We start from the raw sequence: 17,049 nt of genomic DNA, 5'->3' as shown, positions 1-17,049 counted from the left end.
ACACATGCATTGCTATTACAATGATTATTATGGGACGAATTGTGTAGTATATTAATCTATTTTTTATAAATTAGAACAGTCTTTAGGTGATTGATTGCACCTTATCCGTGAGCAAAATGATTGAAAAAACTTAAAATTGTGTAGGCATAAAAAGGAAAACAAAATAAAGTACAAAGACTAATATGGATATTCTAATTTTTAAAACATAAAATCTATCGCTGATATTTAATAAATATCGTGGAAAAAATTATAAGGAATTATAAGGTGGATTCTTATATATATATATATATATATTGTAATATGTTTCTATAATGAGCTGAGGAAGAACAAGAATAACCCTTTTATCATCTTGCCAATGTTGTCCATTGCCCGTCAATATCCATTGTACTTTGTTTTCGTACCTTGAAGGTACAACTCGGTGGACCCAATATTTTCATCCATTGAGGTCGAAACTAAGGAAATTTAATGTATACAAAAAGAAATTAAAAAGACCGCTGATTGCTGCTAATAAGAGGACAAGTTTGAACACCACTCTGCAAGCAACAAAATCATCTACTTGAAGCTAAGTCTACACCTGAAACTGGATTAGATAACACTAGTGACATTTCACAAAAGTAAGCCTCTGCTTCCCACCTAAAATTCCAGGCGAATGGGATGGTAGGGCAGTGATGTTGCATAGCTTGAAAAGGTAAATGAATTCCACAAATCCAGTGCTTTAGAAAGATTAAATAATTTATATTATATTATGTTTCATACCTTTGCTTTTTGTCTTTTAGTACGACATGCAGTGACCTCTTCCTCCCGAAGTCGTTAATTTTAGAGTGGCTATAGACTCATAGCATTAGAACTTTATTTTACCCACTAAATATTGTTTATATTTTAAAAAGGACCCCGCAGCATGCACTGTTTGATGTATTAGTTTTAATTGCTATGAGACTCAAGAAGGGATGGTAAGAATGCTCACTGAGATCACCTCACAGAAAGATGATACCATTCTCTTACTAAATGGGAAAATAAATTAATTCTATAAATCTTTATAAACTAATAAAAAATAAAATAAACAAAAAATAAAATAAATAAATGAGGATAAATCAAAACCAAAGAATAGAGCAGAAAACATGATAAATGTTAAAATAACAAAAAAGCTATCATGCTTGAATCCTACACAACCTAGAGTTTTAGCAAAAACTAGACGTGATGCTTTTAACAAACTAAAATGTCCCATGCTCCTCATAACTGTATATTAACAAAAGAAAAAAAGAAAAAGAAAAAAGAGAAAAATTGGTTGGAACTTAGAAAAACAAGAAACAGCACAACGTTTCAGAGGTTTAGGCAATAGGTAGATAAGAAAGACTGATACCCACACTAAAAGTAAGTTTTATCTACAAATATGTTTTATCAAAATGAGAAGCAAGTGGTCTCACGGAAGGGTATACCTACACAGGCATTAGCCCCAGAGCAAAGAAGCATGGACTCCATGAACTTGCTGCAACAGCTTCTTTGGCTTATTATTTGTCAACAGCAAAAGATCCAGTTGTACCATGAAGGTGAACAACACCTACATCTCTGGTTACTTTTATATATATTGATAACAAGCTCAAGAAAAAGACAAACAAAGAGAAAATGTAGGAACAAAAAAGTTATTGTCTTGCTCAAATCAAAGTAGCATACTTAATTATACACTTTCCCATCCCTGATCCAGTGGTCCTCAAAAATGATCTGCAACCCTGTTGGAGGATGCAGAACATTTAGAAGAAACGGAAGATGCATTAATAATCTCACTTATTTTAATGATTAGGGTAATGTCAGAACAGAAACCCAAAAACAGGTGAATTCACTGATGTAAGATGAATGAGACTCTGATTAAAGATGCTATCTACAATAAATTCCAGGCTATCTTTGTAAAGAAAATATTAATTATATAGTCAAGATACTAAATTCCAGGCTATCTTATGTGTATAAATATGCCCATCAACCTAGGTATGCATGCACATATCTATGATTGACTTCCAAGGTAAATAAGAAGAATAAAAGGAGAGGAGCAATAGAAGCTAGATTCAAACCTAAGCAATGCCCATATTTTGCTTAGTGACAAGTAAGCGTCCCCAAAACCAATTAGAGAATGAGTTTGGTGTTTCTTATGTTCATAATGAGTAGCTGTTTTCATTAGATTAAAAAGATCGGATCCATAGAGATGATACATACCAACACATGTAGCTCGCACATGAGGTCCTTCTGCTTCACTTGAGTTGTTCCTACCCTCTCCATGTTATGCCTCTTTCATGTTCCCCAAGCACACATATTTAAGCTGCAAAACAAAAATAGATGTCAAAAGAAAGAGAAGGTAGAATTATAGAATGAAATATTTTTATTATAAACTTACTTCTAAATATTCATCCATGCCATACTTGGAACCTTCTCTTCCAAGGCCAGACTGTTTAACCCCTCCAAATGGTGCTACCTAAGTGACCATCAATACAACATAAGATTTCTGTACCTTGAAAGGGGCAAATAGAATACACACATGAATTATTCACCTCTGTAGATATAATTCCTTCATTAACACCAACCAGTCCATATTCAAGAGCTTCAGATACACGCCAAGAGCGAGGGATACTTTTTGTGAATATATATGCAGCTAACCCTGGAAAAAAATTTACAAGAATAGACGCCAATGAACAATAGGTAAATAAATGTGCAGCTTTCTTTTATCATACAAAGAACCTTTCATGCATGTCTTCGACATGCCACTAAAAGTCCTTTAGAGAATCTGTCACTGCAAATAGAGTTTCTGTGATGATAGCCTCGAAGAAGGAAAACTAGATGACGTTATGTTTAGACCATGAAGTAAGGGAAATGAAGGATGATTGGGTAGAGAAGAACATATAAACATCAGGTACACAAGGAAAAATAGGCATGCAACTTCTGATCCATGGAAAATTTGGCAAAACAAGAACTTGATTCAACACCGGATATGCTACAATAAGGTCTTTGCAATCAAATTTGATGCATCTTTTGAAAGCAAAAGATGATCAAAGAAACATATGAAAGAAGTTATCATGGAGGATTAATCGGACGCAAACAGGAGCGTAGATGACCTTATTAGTTCAATAACTAGCAAAAAGGAAGTACAAGCAAGTTTCCAAATGATATGTGAGATGCACATTGGTGAAGGGAAGGCTTTGCCAAAGAGGTTGCACTGCTAAAACAAAGCATTCCATGTATATATCAGCAAACATTATTGTGATATTGCAAAATGTATTGTTCTTATACAATTTAAAATTATTAGAAGTTCAAATCAAAATACCAAATTAATGCATTTGAAACATTGATAACAATTGGACCAATCATCAAGCTAACTGCTGTAACACACTCTTTATAAAGCTCTACCTTAATTTGAATTTTTAACAAGATCCATTACTATCAAATTATGTGAACTACTATAGATGGGAGCAGTCACAAGTGCCTATAGTATAAATGCTCATCATTCTTTCTAAATCATTCAACAAGTAGACATTATATTTAGTTGCAAAAAGGTATAGGATTTACTCTACTTGGACTAGAATACTGGAAATGCTATTAGTTATAAAGGTAACTGGCAGATGAAGATGACCATAAATCAATCTACAGGTTGATATTATACTTGGTGGCTAAAAGGTTTAGAATTTTAATCTACTTGGACTAGAATACCGGAAATGTTATAGTTGTAAAGGTAGCAGGTGGATAAAGATGACCATAATCAAGTAATATCCAGAATTTTAACACTCCAGGACTCAAATCATGGAGGCACAAACTGTCATTTTAATAATCAATCAACTGCCCTAAATAATGAGTACTAAAGTCAGATAAAACCTGCATTTGTATCATTAGCTATACGAATAGCTTCTTCTTCACTTTTGAAAGGCAGCAATGGTGCCACTGGACCAAACACTTCTTCCCTGCATATGAAACAACACAGAAATCAGGATCAAATGAAGAGAAATAATTTAAAACATTTACTAATGAAAAACCATTTAAGTTGACGTGCATTAAATCTCCAGAATTTACCAAACTGACAAAATAATAGTTAGAATTTGAACATAACAAAGCCTTATTCCCTACATTCAAGGCTTAATTAGCGAACCCTTCACATTATCAAGTGAAGCATTCCCAAACAAGGATACTGACATTTGACTTGAATGTTCCATGATAATTGAATTCTCTGAGAGTTATCATCCTACATATAATGGCACACTTACCTAGATATGAGCATCTCATTGTTAACATTGCTCACGACAGTGGGTTCATAAAATGTCATACCCAGGCTATGCCTCTTTCCTCCAAGTATGACATTTGCTCCCTGTTGGAAAGAGAAGAGGTCACATAAAATCACAAAGAAGTTGGAAGCTATTGTAACAAGATTCCGAAGTTTCAGATTTTAGTAAGAAGAAAAACATACATAGACCACAGCAAATTCTATGAATGTGACCTATGCTACACAATATTTTACCTTGTTAGATGAAACAAAAGTGTAGAGTATAAACTAGTTTGGTGTGTTTAGTACTAGATGTTAGCAGCCAAATGCGTTACTTAAATCATACATAGTTTTACATGACCAAATCATTCATGAAAAACCAAAAAAAGAATTTATTACACTCTAATAAAATGTGCAAAAATGATCTATCTGCTCTCCAAAATACTACGTGCAAAGAGTTCCTTCAGCGTATGTTAACCAAGGGCTAATTGTTTATAAGTGAAACAAACTAATTGCAACTATGGCTGGAACATGGCAAGAAATCTATGTGAATAAGGAAAATTTTGCATTTAAAAGCCTTCTTTTGTAAGAACAAAATGAAAATATCATATACCTTTACGGTAGCATCTCTAATTAATCTTTCAACCTACACCAAAAAGTGAAAAAAAAAGTTTTAAGTCAAAACAAAACAATTAAAAGGAGACAAGGAAAATATAAATGTGAGAATGTCTTATATAAACCTTTTCAACAGCCGCTTCATTAATTAATGGACCCTGTAAAAAGGAAAGCAACCCTTATGAAAGAAGTTCATAGTAATAGTAAGATCGACCAACATATTAAATATTAAACAATAGATATACAAAGAAAATGTTTTGAAACAATTATGCAGATGATTGTAAGATTGACCAACCTAATAAATATTAAACAATAGATTTACAAAGAAAATGATTTGACACAAATATGCAGATGATATTTCATAAATGACTATCATACACCACGAACAAAAAAGCATGCATAACCATGATCATCTAATCAGTAGAGTATAAAAAAAAAAAATGGGGAAAGCTATAAACAAGAGACTGTTATGTTATACCTGAGCTGTGCCTTCCACAAGGCCATTGCCAACCTGCAAGTTCTGAACAGCCTTCATGAATGCACTAGCAAACTTCTCATATATGCCTGCATGCAAATTGTTGTGAAAATTCTAACAGAAAAGCAAGTATTGAGGAAGTATTTTGGACTACTCAAATATGCTTGCATGCAAGTAAGTTTGATAATATTGAAGCTTTCACTTGCGTCCAATTAATTTTGATAATATTGAAGCATCGAATAGGGTATTCTTGATGAATATCTATTAAAAGTGCAAGGAAAAACTTCTTTGCTATAGTTATTTAATGATAAATTAGCAGAATTATGGTCATGGAGACATTTAAAAATCATTCATTGCAGAGACATATGAATGATAAAGAGGTCCATGTTGTATTTGTATGCAACTAAACACTTTCCATGAATGCACATATGATCAACAACAAATGGGATTTTTGCTGTCCAACATGAAACTTAGAATACATAACTATACAATTCATTTCACCTGTTACCAAAATCTTATCTTCAATGTCTATTTAGCTTATAGTTTTCTTCCTATCATTGTAATGACACCTACATCAAAAATGAAAAATAAGAAAAATAAGCATGTCTTCAATAAGCCAGGGCAATGTTAATAACTTGAAATTTTCAAACCGCATATATATAAGATAACTGTTCATGTTTATAATATGTACTCCCATAGGTATATTATCCAGAAACCTAAACAAGTTTTGCAGTGACGCACATCACCTAAAGCATACTATCACTATAAACAAGATAAAGTAACAGTTCAACATTCATCATATTAATTGTTACCTTCTTGCACTAATATTCTGTTTGCGCAGACACAAGTTTGCCCACTATTACGGAACTTCGCTGCAAGCTGCATCATCAAATATTTTATCTTCATGACTTTCTAATTTCATGTAAAATGGCAGGATAAGGCTCAAAACACTCCCAAGACTTAGCAATTTTATCCTAGCCACCTAATGTCCAGCAACCATAAACAAGAAAAACTTAAACTAGATTCACTAATTGCCATTGTTTTTAGCGAAGTGTCATGAATTGGAAACTGCCATTAGGAGCGAGGTGCAAGATCAATTTGCCTTACACTGCCTTTAACTGCCACATCCAGGTCTGCATCATCAAATACAATGCAGGGAGCGTTACCTCCAAGTTCCAGGGATACCTAAACCAACAATAGCATAGATCAGAGCAATATCCAAAGTTTTAAAGCATTATTAGTGGTCACATAAAAAAACAGATGATTTCAAATAACAAAAACAACAAAATAAAAAAAGCAAACAAATGCATAACCTCAACATAAATCCTTTATAATCATAATGTGAATTTTATATGTGTCACTATTCTTTCTAGTTTCTACTTTTTTTTCTTTTTGTATTATACAAGGAAAAGATATCGCTTGCTATCCTATTTAGATTAGTATCACGCATTCAATGAGTGGACTTAAAGGCTTCTGTAATTCGAAAGTCATTAAACACGAGTTATATTAACTATGATGAAAGTTCATGGGCTCCCTACCAAGACACTGAGAGAACCTGCCAGCAAAATCCTTATTCACATTTATGTTTCACCATGCAGATAACTCTTAGTTCAGCTCAATAGAAGGATCTATATTGTTCATGTTATAGATGTCTGTAAAAGAGTCTAAAGGTAGACTTGCCACTGCAATACCTGCAATGTCAAAAAATCCATCAACTATTTTGGTTCCAGCATTTTCCATGGTTTGAACACACCTGAGCTGAGCACTGACTGACTTGACACACTTGTCAAAGGTTGTAACAACTACATTGAAAAGAGGAACCATTCAACATATAAACGATGATACTCAACCAACTCCTAGAAAAGTTAGTTTTAAAACTTTCTCTCCAAGTGAAAGATCAGGAGTTCAAGGCGTGTGGGGTTTAAAAAAAGGGGAAACAAGACTTGCCCACATTGCAAAAATAAATAAATATATAAGAAATGTTGCATCAATCGATTTTAAAAAGGTAAATTTACCTTTTTAACTGTACTTGCTGACCCTGCCATTAACTTCTTCCCAACAGCTGTTGAACCAGTGAATGTGATCTTTCGTACCTTATATATATATAAGTCAAAACCATAACTTTCCCAGGAAACCACCCAGAAAAGAAGAAAGGAGAAAGAATATTGAGCAGAACAAACCTTTGTGCTATCAAGTAGAGTTTGACCTATGTCAGAAGCATTCCCCATTATCACATTGATTACACCCTGAATGAAGAAAGTTAAAGATTATAAAAGATATTAAGAAACAAACAGCCTTTGAGAACACCGATAACATGATGATCTGAAAATGGAAGAACAAGGTGTGATGTCTACGATAAGTTATAAGTTCATAGAGCCACCTTCAGGACACTTACAGCATGTCAGCCATGCATAGAAAGAATTAAATTATTTCAGATACATAGAAGAGAAGAATATAATGCTTCATCTAGAAAAGAAATGACAGGTAAACAGACAGTTCACAAAGCAAGTTTCTTCTTCATTAACATGATACAGTAATTACAAGACAACAAGAAGGTTAAGCATGTATAAAGATAAAATTATTGCAGACAAATAGTCAAGCAGAAAATTACCCTTCTACTAGAAAATAAATAACAAGTAAACATCAAGGATACACGGAATCAGTAGGAATATAAGGCAGCGAACACAGATCGATATAGTTAGGCAGTCCATTTAAACACAAAAGGCCCACTGCATGATACCAACTATGAATAATAATTAACCAAGTCTGATAACAAGTTTAGAAGTCCATTACAACTTGCCAAAGATGGCTCTGTTCAATTTTCAGGGTTCCACAAAATGCTGATGGTTCTGTTCAATTTTCATGGTTACGCGAATGTTCATACAGGCTTTAGAAATTAACCTTCCGGTGAAAAAATTGAGATTAAGTAAATAATCAAGTAGGATATGACCAAGGCCAAGGATAGAGGGCAGTTACCCAAAAGAAAGCAAACTAAAATAGGAGATACCAAGGCCTACAGAACTTTCAAATAGAAAGGTGCCCAAGGAATGATGCATCTAAGCTTTTCAACCAGACAATGCAAAATGATGAACGGTGTTTAAGATCTATTATTGTTCTTGTTTAAACAAAGACAGCAGTAGGGTCTGGCAACTGATGGTTTCTTAAGAGCATGCTTATGCAGCAATCTGAACAAAGAGTTGAGATATACCAGGATAGGCAGTTTGGTAGTCTAAATTTTAAGAAGTAGCTAATTTTGGAATGAGGAAAATAAAAATTCTTTATACACTAATAAATACAAATATGTTCCATTAAAGATCCACAACTTCATACATGGAAACCATTACAAAAGATTACAACTTATCAAAATTTCATAGACGTCCAAACCTTTGGAAGTTGGCAACTAATCAAAACACAGCATCAAGATCTGCACTTACACCATGTTACTTTTTGTCTATGTTTGGAGCACTAATCAGAAATGTTCATATCACTAGCTGGAAAGAAATCATTTTGTTTAAGTTAATCAATGAACTCAATAAGACCATAAAGACAACCCTTTCTATATATTAACCAAACTTTTTCACCAGCATCCGACCTAGTGAAACATCAGATATCCTCATTAAGGTAACCTACTAAGTAAATCTCATCCTTGACTATCTTGAGTTTTATGTTTTTGAGAAATTATATTTAGAGTAGAACTTTCAAACCAAATTCAGATGCAGACAGTATTAATAAAAGTGATGTTGATGATAAAACAAAAGGAATAAAAGCCAAAGCACATAAGTCAAGAAATTACTGGTGGTATCCCAGCTTGAAGCGAGAGTTCTGCCGCAGCTAATGCAGTTAAGGGTGTAAGTTCTGATGGCTTAACAACTACTGTGCAGCCACAAGCAAGAGCAGGCCCAACCTAAGATATCAGTATAAAGAATTAGTAGATATAATTGCAATGAGATGAATGTAAACTAGATGTTGCAATGCCAAAGTGCACTTGCTAATAAAGACCTTCCGAGTTATCATAGCCAAAGGGAAATTCCATGGGGTTATTGCCCCGACCACTCTAACAGGCTGCATGACACCACCAAAATACAAACTTTTATCACTTGAAAAAAATTGTAGAAAGAAAATTTTTAAAACAATAGACTGTAGGATATAATTTAGTTCAGAACTTCAGAAACCTGTTAACTTTTTGAATATTTATCAAGAAAAAGAGCATTAGGCAGTAACCAATTCCAAACATGATTGACAAATAGAACTATAGTATGGGCAAGTACATCAGGAAATAATAGTATGGGCAATTCAAGAACAAGTGCATCGACTGGGATATATAATTTTTTATATGGCATAAAAAGATAAAAGCCAGAATTAAATCCTAAAAACACTAATTCATAAACTCCTTTAATATACACTTGTTTTGTTGCTTACTAGTTCTCAACATCCACTGAGCTCCTCTGATCAAATTCTAGAGGTTGAAGCGCATTCAAAGCCTAAGATATTGCTGACATAGCTTACACAGCCTTGGACTAACACCACAAGAACAATGAAAGTTGATGTTTTGGGGTAAAAAAGTAGAGAACAAATTTCATGAGTCTTTTGCTCTTTTGCTAGTGCTTTACCATAAATTGTTCATTTCAGAATTCCTCATAAATCTAATACCAATCTTGAACTTAAACTTTTTCTTGGAAAAAAATTTCAAATCCCTGAACCAGCCAAGAAATTCAAGCAACCAATCCCCCATAAAAATGCCACTATATCAAGTGTTAGAAAATATTAAGCACAGACTTAGATTCATTTCATCAAGGATAAATGATACACATAGGAAAAGTGTGTTTTCATGGTATTTCTATTTTTTTTTAGCTGGTTTCCCTCTAAGAGGAGATTGTTTATTGCTGCAAAATTCAAGTTCGATTAAATTAAAGTTTGGCAATTTACTTTCTTGATTTGATGAAAATTTCCAAAGAAACAAAGCATTAGAGTCATTGCAAATCCTGCTACGTCTACAATAATATTTTGGTTAGAAAAGAGATTAGGGAAGCTTTAGTTATTGCCAACATATAGAAGTGGTTTGAGGTTTAACCAAGTTTTATTTATGACTGAACATATATAGATCCACTGTGTTAAAACAATAGAAACTCGACCTATCAAGATCATTGAATAGTTACTAGGCTAAGCTTGAAAGTCTAAGTTTTACGTGTTTGCTATATATACACTTTCAGCTAGGTTTTAAACTGACCTACTAGTTACACTCCTCAGCATTTTTTAAGGAAGAAACTAGCAAGTGGAAAGGAACTTTCAGGCCATAATATAAAAACTAAAGTGCCATGGAATCATGGAGTTTTGATCACTTACTTTGGTAATCATAAGTAAAGCATACCGAAATGTGAACATTACTAAAAAAAAGAAAATGAAAATGAAAAAAAACCTGTTTTAGCACAAACAATCGACGATCAGCCAGTGTCGTAGGAATTATATCCCCATAAACACGTTTTGCCTCTTCTGCAAAAAATTCGATGAAGTTGGCCCCATAGTTAACCTGCGAAGTAGGTTAAAGTAACTGCTGGTTGAAGATAGTTGCCTAAACAGGCCACGATCATCATCAATTATCATTTAAAATATAGATTAAAAATTTACCTCACCCAAAGCCTCCTTCAAAGGCTTCCCTTGCTCCAATGTTATTAGTAGAGCAAGATCTTCCTTGTAGGAAATAATTAGATCATACCTTCAATAGCAATCAAGCGATTTAGATGGACAATCATGTAATATTCCTGTAAATAAAACTCAAAATGGATTGCAATAAACAAAATCAGAAGATAAAGACAGCATGACAGAGGCAACTAACGCAGAATCACAAGCTTAAGAGATAAGAACAGGCTTTTCATTCTCATTATCTGGGTAAAGTTTACCTTGGACAGTCAAATTATCAATATTTCCTTTCATCATTCACAGATAATATAAACTTGGTGTCAAGTATTGGTAAAGGATCTGTACTGCTAAACTGTGTAGCAAGGGTCAGGTCATAATAATGGTTCATGACTACAGTCCAGACTTCATTTGGTATACTAGCACCAAAAAAAGGGTGGAGAGCATGCTTTACAATGAAAAATGGGCATAATACTCCCAAAATCAGGGTTCATTAATAATTCAGCATGGTGAAAATTTTATCTAATATATCGCTGAAGATAATTTTTACAATTTTTGCAAACAACACAAACAAGCTATATAATATTACAAATGACATATCACAATTTCAATAGCAACAAGAACAACTCACGAATATCACATAAAACTGGAGAAAATCACAAGATCGTGCATTATGGACTGGGCTAAATGGTTTGGACTCGAAAAATCATAGAACTCAGAGAGCACGAAGAAAACAAGTGATTTGGCACTTCAAGGCCCATCCAAGGCTATAATGTTACTACAATTCAACAGCAATGTCTTCTACCATAAACAAAATGGTGTACCCTTCCCTTGGTCAACTAGCTATCACAAGCACCCCCAACACTAGGAATAGGTTTTCTCCCCTTTCATTTTCATCTCCATGTTCCACAAACCTGCTTCTTAATATAACCTCATCCTTCAAAAGCACAAAGAAATATTGGCCTTAAACAGCTAGACATGTTATAAACAATAAAGAAAAGCAGTTGATTTTTCTAGACGTATAATCATTCCTCCATAAACCTCTTTTTTTTTAGGTACTTCTTGCCTTGGTTCTCTTTTCTCGTAAAGTTTAGGTAGAATAGCTAAGCTACTTTCATTTTTTCCGCTTTAATTTAATTAAAGATTTTCTGCAAAGTAGATGGAAAGCAAAAGGAGATCAATGAGATACTTAAAAAAGGTTCAACAGCTAAATTTTGATGGAATAAGCAAACAAAAATCATACGTTTATTGAATTAAATAAACTTAGACATAGTTTCAAAATTATTACATTAGCAATAATTTAAATAAACTTCCTTCACTAAATAATGGTAATGAATCATATTCATATCACATACTGCTTGCAACTTATCTTGCCAAACTACTCTGAAATAATACAAGGTATTCTCCTTTATTTCAAGTTACTGTTGATGTTACAAAATTAAGTATATCTGGACCAAAAGAACCAACTAAATTATTATGTGACCAACAAACTGATCCAAAATTTAATTACTGGATTTTCTAATGCTTTGTTAAACACAGTAAATATATTTGCAAATTAGTAGGGAGCAACCTCAAAAAATGCCCATATTCAGAACCTACCTGGAAAATCAAGACAAGCCAAATTGGAGAGGGAGATGCCTGTTGACCTTGTAAACAAAAAGTATTTTACTCTCTCTTTTCAAGTCTAAATGGTTAGAAGAATAACTTGTTAGCTTACCCAATCTAGAACAACCTAGAAAACCATTAGACCAAGTCAAGGAAGCTTGGGTCTGAATCTTGGGTCTGAAAGCACAAGCCTTAATTGACTTTTGAAACAATGGAAAACAAGTTTTTCATCACTTTCTATGTGACAACAATATTCATCAACAATTTGTATTTGCATTAAATTAGAATTGTAAAAGAATTCAAATAGTAAAGCCTTCCATGAGGCTAAGTTATCAAATAAAATAAAATATGAATACCATTTTCTCAGACACTTGCTCCTTTCACCAGCTGTCAGTTTGCTCCAGGCTGCAGAAACATGAATAAGTAAACAAGCCAAAGTTAAATCCCATGAAACTGTGAAAAAGCAAAGAAACTACAGAAGCAAAACATCAAACAGTATTTTTACAGTCCTCTCCTGCATATTGGGGTGGAATTCATAACACCACAAATTTGGACTCAAACACAGTCAATGACACATCCGCGGAAACTAGAAACACGCAATGACTAAACCTAATCCTAACAGCAGAGAGATAACAACAACAAATAACCCGATTTATCAAAAATATCAGCATATTTGAAAAGCAATGCCTCTTATAAAAAATGCGGAACAAATGATAACAGTAAAACAACACCCCCTTGTCAGTGCGCATACATACAATTGAAAGCCTCGTATGCTGATGATATGGCGTCACTAGTTTCCCTTTCGCCCATGCAAGGGACACTCGCTATAACATCACCGGTAGCAGGGTTTTGCACCTGATACCATAGAAAGAAGAAACCAGTGCAAGAATCATTCATTAAGGCATTTCATCAAACAGTAAGCATACATCAGAACAATCAGTAGAAAAAATCAAGAAAGCAAACAAAACCTGGATGGTTTTTCCATCGTACGCATCGATCCATTTCCCCCCGATGATCCCCTGCGTCTTCAAAAGCTTCGATTCCCTCAGCCGCGCCAAGGCCGCCTTCGGCTCCAAGGAACTCATCTGCGATCAAAGAAGAGACTCAAAACCCAATGAATTCCCATGAGAGAAGAGCAGAGAGAAGAGAAAAGGGATCCGAGAGCATTCATGGCGGCAGAGACAGCGGGGAGAAGAGACGAGGTGGAGGGATCGGAGCGATAAGCGCAGCATGGGCATCGAAATCCACTAGACGTTTCAGCGCACTCTCAGTCGGGGTTTGCTGAACTCTTGTGTGCCTTCGTTCTCTTTTTAACTGGACAATATAACGGTAATTTTTTTTTGGTTAAAAAAAATAACGGTAACATTTGGGTGTGAATTTGATTTTGCAATTTCCATATCTTGACCAAGATTTTTCTTGCCAAAAAAAAACTTAATAAAATAAAATAAAAGTAGTCAAAGATTATGTGAAATGATTGTTAAAAATATAAAAGGAATATACGAGGGAAAATTTTGGGTGTAGATTTGAGTTTGTGAATCTATGGGGATGTTTTTCTTTCTAAATATGTAAATTTAATAATTGTTAAAAACTTGGTTGTTTGTGAAATAATTGTGTAAAAAATGATTGCTAAACTATAAAAGGAATGTGATGGAAAAACTTGGGTGTGCTTTTCAAGTTTGTGAATTTAGGAAATATTTTTCTTGCCAAACAAATAAATTTAATAAGGTGGTTGTCTGTGAAGTGTTGATGTGAAATGATTGTTAAAATTTATATTTTCGGAAATTAGTTTGATTTATTTTATTTTATTTTTGAACCAAACAACAAGATATTATATCATCCTTGCCGCTCGCTTGGTGGAACACCTTAAGCATGGCATTAGTTTTGAGAAAAATGGGTGATTTGAATGATGTGGATAATTGTTAGGAGACAGTGTTTCACTCAAAATACCAAGCCAATGTAATCTTATGTGTTATATAGTTTTTGAATTGACAAATAATCGTTCATATATATATATTTTTTAATAAAATAATGGGTATAATTTAAGATGAGTTTTTTTTTTAAACCCGACAAAGACTCAAGATTAAATCACATAATTTAAAACATGAAAAGTAAATTATAGTGAAAAATCGCCAATGAAATAACAGTTTTTTTTTTTTTTTATTAACATACACTTTTTATTATTATATCTCAATTACGTATTAAAAAAAAATCAAATTCAGTCCGCTAAACCCAGAAAAATGAGTGCAAGTTCATTGATATTTTTTATATTCTTTTATTATTATTATTATTATTATTATTATTATCAATTTTTTTTTATAAAGTGGATAAACCACAAATGCATTGAAAGAGAGAGAGAGAGAGTACATATACAAAAAAACCCACAAAAGTAAGAAAATATTCATTGGAAGTGGAAACAAAAGAGAACAACAAAACGAGACAACTAGAAAGAGAGAGAGAGACTCCTCCTAGAAACAACAGCGCATTAAGAGCATCAATTAGCCGGAGATTTCATTATGCCCGTTAGGATCCATCTTTTCATGTGAAGGGGGTGCTGAAAACTGGATACAGCGTCTAATCGCAGCAATAGACTCTTCTAGCCTGTGCATTTCCCTAGCTGGAACTGCTGGAATCCAAGAGGGGTACATGTAATAAATTTTCAAAAATAAAGTAAGCAGAGAATTAAATATTGAATTGAAAGCACAATTATTTCTAACAAGCTAAATTTGCAACAAAACCACTCACGCAACTAACGAACAAGGAAGTCTAAGATGAGGACCAAGCTCTCAATACCATCTGACCCATAGGTCCAAGTAGGACGATGTAGCACACGGGAAAGAAAAAAAGAGATCAAGACGGTCCCAAAGGTCCTTGACCAAAAGGCACCTAAAAAACAAGTAATCAATAGAATCAACCTCAGAGCAACATATATGATAGGTTGTCGTAGGGAGTTTATTGCATCACCAGGCGAAAAGGGTGTCACAAGTGAGGATCTTCTTATTCCAGACTATCCAAGTGGAAGCAGCTATTTTCCGGGGGACGAAGCGCTTGAAGATCACAGGGGTGACACTACATCTCATCCCTCTATCAATTAGGAATCTATAGAAGGACCTGATAGTAAAGGAACCGTCTGCCCTCAACTTCTAAGCTTTTCGATTAAAATCATCCCCATTCGCAGAAATGATTCTGGATCTGACCTTGGTTAAGACCAGATCAATCCTCATATCATCATAAGGGAGATCAAGAATCACATCCCCAATAGTCACAAAAGGAGAAGTAGTCAGCCGAAATTTCTCCCTCCAGCTGTATATGGGTGCACATCCATCGTATCAGTTGTCTAGCTTAAAAAATGTAGAGCACCGTTCCCAATAGAGAAGCGAAGACAAGCTTTAAAAGCTTCCAGTGACGGGAAAAGTCCTTGCCGGAAGAAGGAACTATAATGGTTACGAGTCAACCAAAGGTTCCACCTCGGGTGCTGATGGAAATAATCATGAAGAAGAAGAACCGAGCCGCACCAAGACGCATCATTCAAGACTTTCCACCACCATTTCCCAAGAAAAGCACTATTGAATTCAGCCCTGCTAGCCGTCAAAATGACCAAATCATCTGCATATTGAAGATGACAAACATTACCATGCCTGCTAAGAGGGATACCGTACAGAACATGAGAATCCAGAGCATTATTGAACATAGCACTAAGCATGCCCACCGCAAGATTAAAAAGCAAAGGTGACTGGGGTTTACCCTGACTCAAATTGTCACGCCCCAACCTACGGGCCCAAGGGACACAACAACCGCCCCAACAATCAAAGGAGGGATACCCCTAGGGGTGTAATCGATCGAGTTTGAGCCGAACAGCAAGCTACTCGAGCTCGAGCTCGAGCTCAGTTAAAAACTCGTTGCTCAATACTCGGCTAGAACTCGATCGAGTTTTATTTTTGTAACTTGAGTTCATCTCGATACATAAATCGAGTTACTCAAACTCACTCGATTAAGCTCGATAAAAGCTAATGAATTCGATTTGATCATAGATAATTTTATACTCGAACTCGAATTCGGTCTCGGGCTCGAGCTCGTACTCAATTATATATATAAAACAAACTAACATATAATATATATACACACAAATACAACTACTCGATTAAGTTCACAAGCATTCGAGTCAAGATTAAGATGCTTGAACTCGGCTCGCTCGACTACTTGAGCTACTTGAGCTCGAGCTCGACTCGACCCTAAGCGAGTAGAGTTCGAGCTTTCTCTGAATCGAACTCAAGTAGCTTGCGAGTAGTAGTGTATCATTTACACCCCTAGATATCCCACCACTCAACCCTCGAGTCGCCGCAAGGCTGACAAAATACCTGAAACAACAACCCTAAACAAAATATGCAAAACAAAAAGTTTAAAAGTACACAAGGGAAGCATCAACAACATGACCTGATAGCAAGGTTTCAAGAACAAGTACAACAAAGTTTCCAAGAAATTAGACAAA

At 34.5% G+C, this 17,049-nt stretch overlaps 1 protein-coding gene across 1 annotated transcript; it reads right to left on the bottom strand.

Annotated features, from left to right (window-relative positions):
* Positions 1–1,477: 1,477 nt before the first annotated feature.
* Positions 1,478–13,875, bottom strand: LOC120250684 (succinate-semialdehyde dehydrogenase, mitochondrial). The gene is made up of 21 exons (XM_039259517.1): positions 13,733–13,875; positions 13,532–13,648; positions 13,319–13,418; positions 12,920–12,968; positions 10,950–11,037; positions 10,741–10,851; positions 9,324–9,386; positions 9,118–9,228; positions 7,505–7,570; positions 7,340–7,417; positions 6,432–6,509; positions 6,137–6,203; positions 5,328–5,413; positions 4,975–5,007; positions 4,848–4,880; positions 4,239–4,339; positions 3,853–3,938; positions 2,538–2,644; positions 2,384–2,461; positions 2,206–2,308; positions 1,478–1,727 (listed from the first exon to the last, which is right to left on the bottom strand). The coding sequence occupies exons 1-20, from the start codon at positions 13,799–13,801 to the stop codon at positions 2,270–2,272; spliced, it is 1,560 nt and encodes a 519-aa protein (XP_039115451.1). The 5' UTR covers positions 13,802–13,875; the 3' UTR covers positions 1,478–1,727; positions 2,206–2,269.
* Between the last annotated feature and the right edge of the window lie 3,174 nt (positions 13,876–17,049).

The sequence above is a fragment of the Dioscorea cayenensis genome, chromosome 19, assembly GCF_009730915.1.
Source record: "Dioscorea cayenensis subsp. rotundata cultivar TDr96_F1 chromosome 19, TDr96_F1_v2_PseudoChromosome.rev07_lg8_w22 25.fasta, whole genome shotgun sequence".
NCBI lineage: Eukaryota > Viridiplantae > Streptophyta > Magnoliopsida > Dioscoreales > Dioscoreaceae > Dioscorea > Dioscorea cayenensis.
Note: the sequence above shows the minus strand (reverse complement) of the source record. Positions and strands in the feature narration are given on the sequence as shown.

Excerpts from the sequence above, each read along its gene's own strand:
- LOC120250684 (XM_039259517.1), bottom strand. The coding sequence starts at position 13,801 with ATGCCCATGCTGCGCTTATCGCTCCGATCCCTCCACCTCGTCTCTTCT. Across the intron at positions 6,510-7,339 it reads CAGCAAGTACAGTTAAAAAG|GTATCCCTGGAACTTGGAGG; the intron begins GTAAATTTACCT and ends TTGTTGGTTTAG. Across the intron at positions 6,204-6,431 it reads ATGTGGCAGTTAAAGGCAGT|CTTGCAGCGAAGTTCCGTAA; the intron begins GTAAGGCAAATT and ends TTGATGATGCAG.